Source organism: Dendrobium catenatum, unplaced genomic scaffold, assembly GCF_001605985.2.
Source record: "Dendrobium catenatum unplaced genomic scaffold, ASM160598v2 fragScaff_scaffold_1391, whole genome shotgun sequence".
Classification (NCBI taxonomy): Eukaryota; Viridiplantae; Streptophyta; class Magnoliopsida; order Asparagales; family Orchidaceae; genus Dendrobium; species Dendrobium catenatum.
The window spans coordinates 935311-937660 of NW_021319853.1; the positions used below are offsets into that span (position 1 = coordinate 935311).

Below are 2350 nucleotides of genomic sequence, written 5' to 3' on the forward strand. Positions count from 1 at the left end.
CATCATATATGAGTATTGCAAACATATAGGAGCAGTAACAGCAGCATTCAGAAATTTGAACAGAACGGCGAGCTATGGGCTTTCAGCTCGATAAACAAAATAACTACAAACAAAAATTCAAAAACCAAATCATTTTTAATTTATTTTGTTTTTTTCTTAACAGAGATCACAAACTCAAACAATAAAAAATAAAAAAACCAAAACAAAACCTTAAAAAAAAAAAAAAATTCTAAAGAACATACATCCCACTGTATGGTTGCTTGCATGTAAAGCTGAAGAGAGATTGAAAAATAATGCTTGCATTGAGAAGAGCCTTCAACCTTCGTCATGGTCAAGTTGGCTGACGAAGAGGAATGCCTAGACGTGGAACGGAAGGTCGAAAGGGTGAAACGTCGAACGGGCGAACGAGGAGGACAAATAGGATTGGAATAGCGCCATATATGAATATTAGGTTTTTTCTTCCTTGCATATTTCTCTATATGATTTGATGCAAATCGGACAGGTCATTTTTCACTCCAATTGAATCGGACGGTTCTTAAAAATCTAAGCCGATTTGCTGGTTCGACTATCGGGCTGTCCGGTTTTCGACCGATTCTTTGCGAGTCCGAGTTTGTGATGAAATCGAACCGGCCGGCCAATTCCATTTGAGTCCGGGTTTGTAATTTGATTTTGATTTATCATAAAATATAAATAATCAAATCAACGCACTTTTATATGAAATTAATAAAATTATCATTTTATTTCACAAAATAAGCGCATACTTGGTTGGAAAGTGAAACGTTTTATGCGTACCGTTAAAGTCTGGGCCGGTCGAGGAGTCTCTCACACGAACGATTATTTATTTTTCTTTCACGCGTTTTCCACTTTCCCGTTCCACTAATCTAACTCTAACCGCCTCCCGCACCCACCTGACGCGCTATCGCCTCCTTTCTCTTCTTTAAACCACGCCGCTCACCGCTTCTTTCTTCTCAAACCTGCCAAAGCTTCCTCACTCTCAGAGCTCTCTCTCTCTAACCAAGCAGATAGCCATGGCCGCTCTCATCCTCTTTGCTCTCCTCTTCCTATGCGGCCTTCTCAACTCACTCTTCTTTCCCTCCTCCAAACTCCTCCCATGGTTCCACTCCCTTCTCCTCTCCGCCATCTCACCTCCCAAACCCAAGCCCAATCCCCCGCCCAAACCAGATCTCACGAAAGAACGCAGAGCTAACAGATCGGAATCCTTGGCCGATTCCCTAAACCTCAAAACCCTCTTCTCGACCTTCGATGCCGACGGCGACGGCTACATCTCCACCGCCGAGCTCAACGACTCCCTCCGGCGACTCGGCCTCCACGCTACCGGCGACGATTTGACGAACATGATGGAAAGGGTGGATGCGAACGGCGACGGCCTCATCGACCTCAACGAGTTTAAGGAGCTCTGTGCCTCACTCGGATCTGAAGGCGAGGGCGAAGCAGACGAGGATCGGGAGCTTAGAGAGGCGTTCGAGGTGTTCGATGATAACGGCGACGGTCTGATCACGGTGGAGGAACTCAGCCTGGTTTTGAAATCACTTGGGCTGAGGCAAGGCGATCGCGCCGAGGCCTGCCGTGATATGATCAACAGGGTTGATTTGGATGGAGATGGGATGGTTAACTTCGAGGAGTTTAAGAGGATGATGGTCGTTGATGGAGGAGGAAGCTTCTTCTAATCTCCATTTCCGTTCGGGTATTTCTTCTAAATCTTAGTTTCCCCGATACTTGGAAAATTATTAAGCGAGATTCGCTGAAAATGAAATTGCTCTCAGATAAAGACAAACCTCAGCAAACCGCAAGCTTATCTCGTCTGATAATTTCCTCTTTTTTTTTTGGATGAATTTCGCTTGTAATTATGGATTTAAGCATTGCTTAATCAATGAATTTTTTTTTTTTTCATTTTGCGATTTTGGGGCTTGTGAAGGGATTTATCATTTGAATAGATGTGTAATTGTATAAAAAATAGCGATCAAATTTTTATCTTGATGAACCTATCAAGTTGAGTTTTTGTTTGAGATAAATTTTTTACTATTTTCTAAAAAATTATTTTAGTACAAAATTTTTTAATTCAAAATTTTTTTCTTAATAAAAAATTACTTTAAAATATAAGTAAAAAATTATCCTAAATGAAACCTATAAATATTAATTTTAAAGATATTTATTTAATATATATGATAATAATAATAACATTAAATATTTATCTCATTATATATATCAACAGCAACATGAATATTTTTTCTCTATTGAATCCTATTAAAGTTAAAAAATTTATTTAAATCTAAAAAAAATATCATTTTTAATATTTTTTAACCAAGTCTTTTTCGGTCTACCCCGCGTA

The 2350-nt window shown here is 39.4% G+C and overlaps 1 protein-coding gene across 1 annotated transcript; it reads left to right on the forward strand.

Annotated features, from left to right (window-relative positions):
- The first annotated feature begins 824 nt into the window (after nucleotides 1-824).
- LOC110103773 (calmodulin-like protein 3) lies at nucleotides 825-1906 on the forward strand. Its single transcript, XM_020832601.2, has one exon. The coding sequence runs from the start codon at nucleotides 1029-1031 to the stop codon at nucleotides 1686-1688; it is 660 nt and encodes a 219-aa protein (XP_020688260.1). The 5' UTR covers nucleotides 825-1028; the 3' UTR covers nucleotides 1689-1906.
- Nucleotides 1907-2350: the final 444 nt, after the last annotated feature.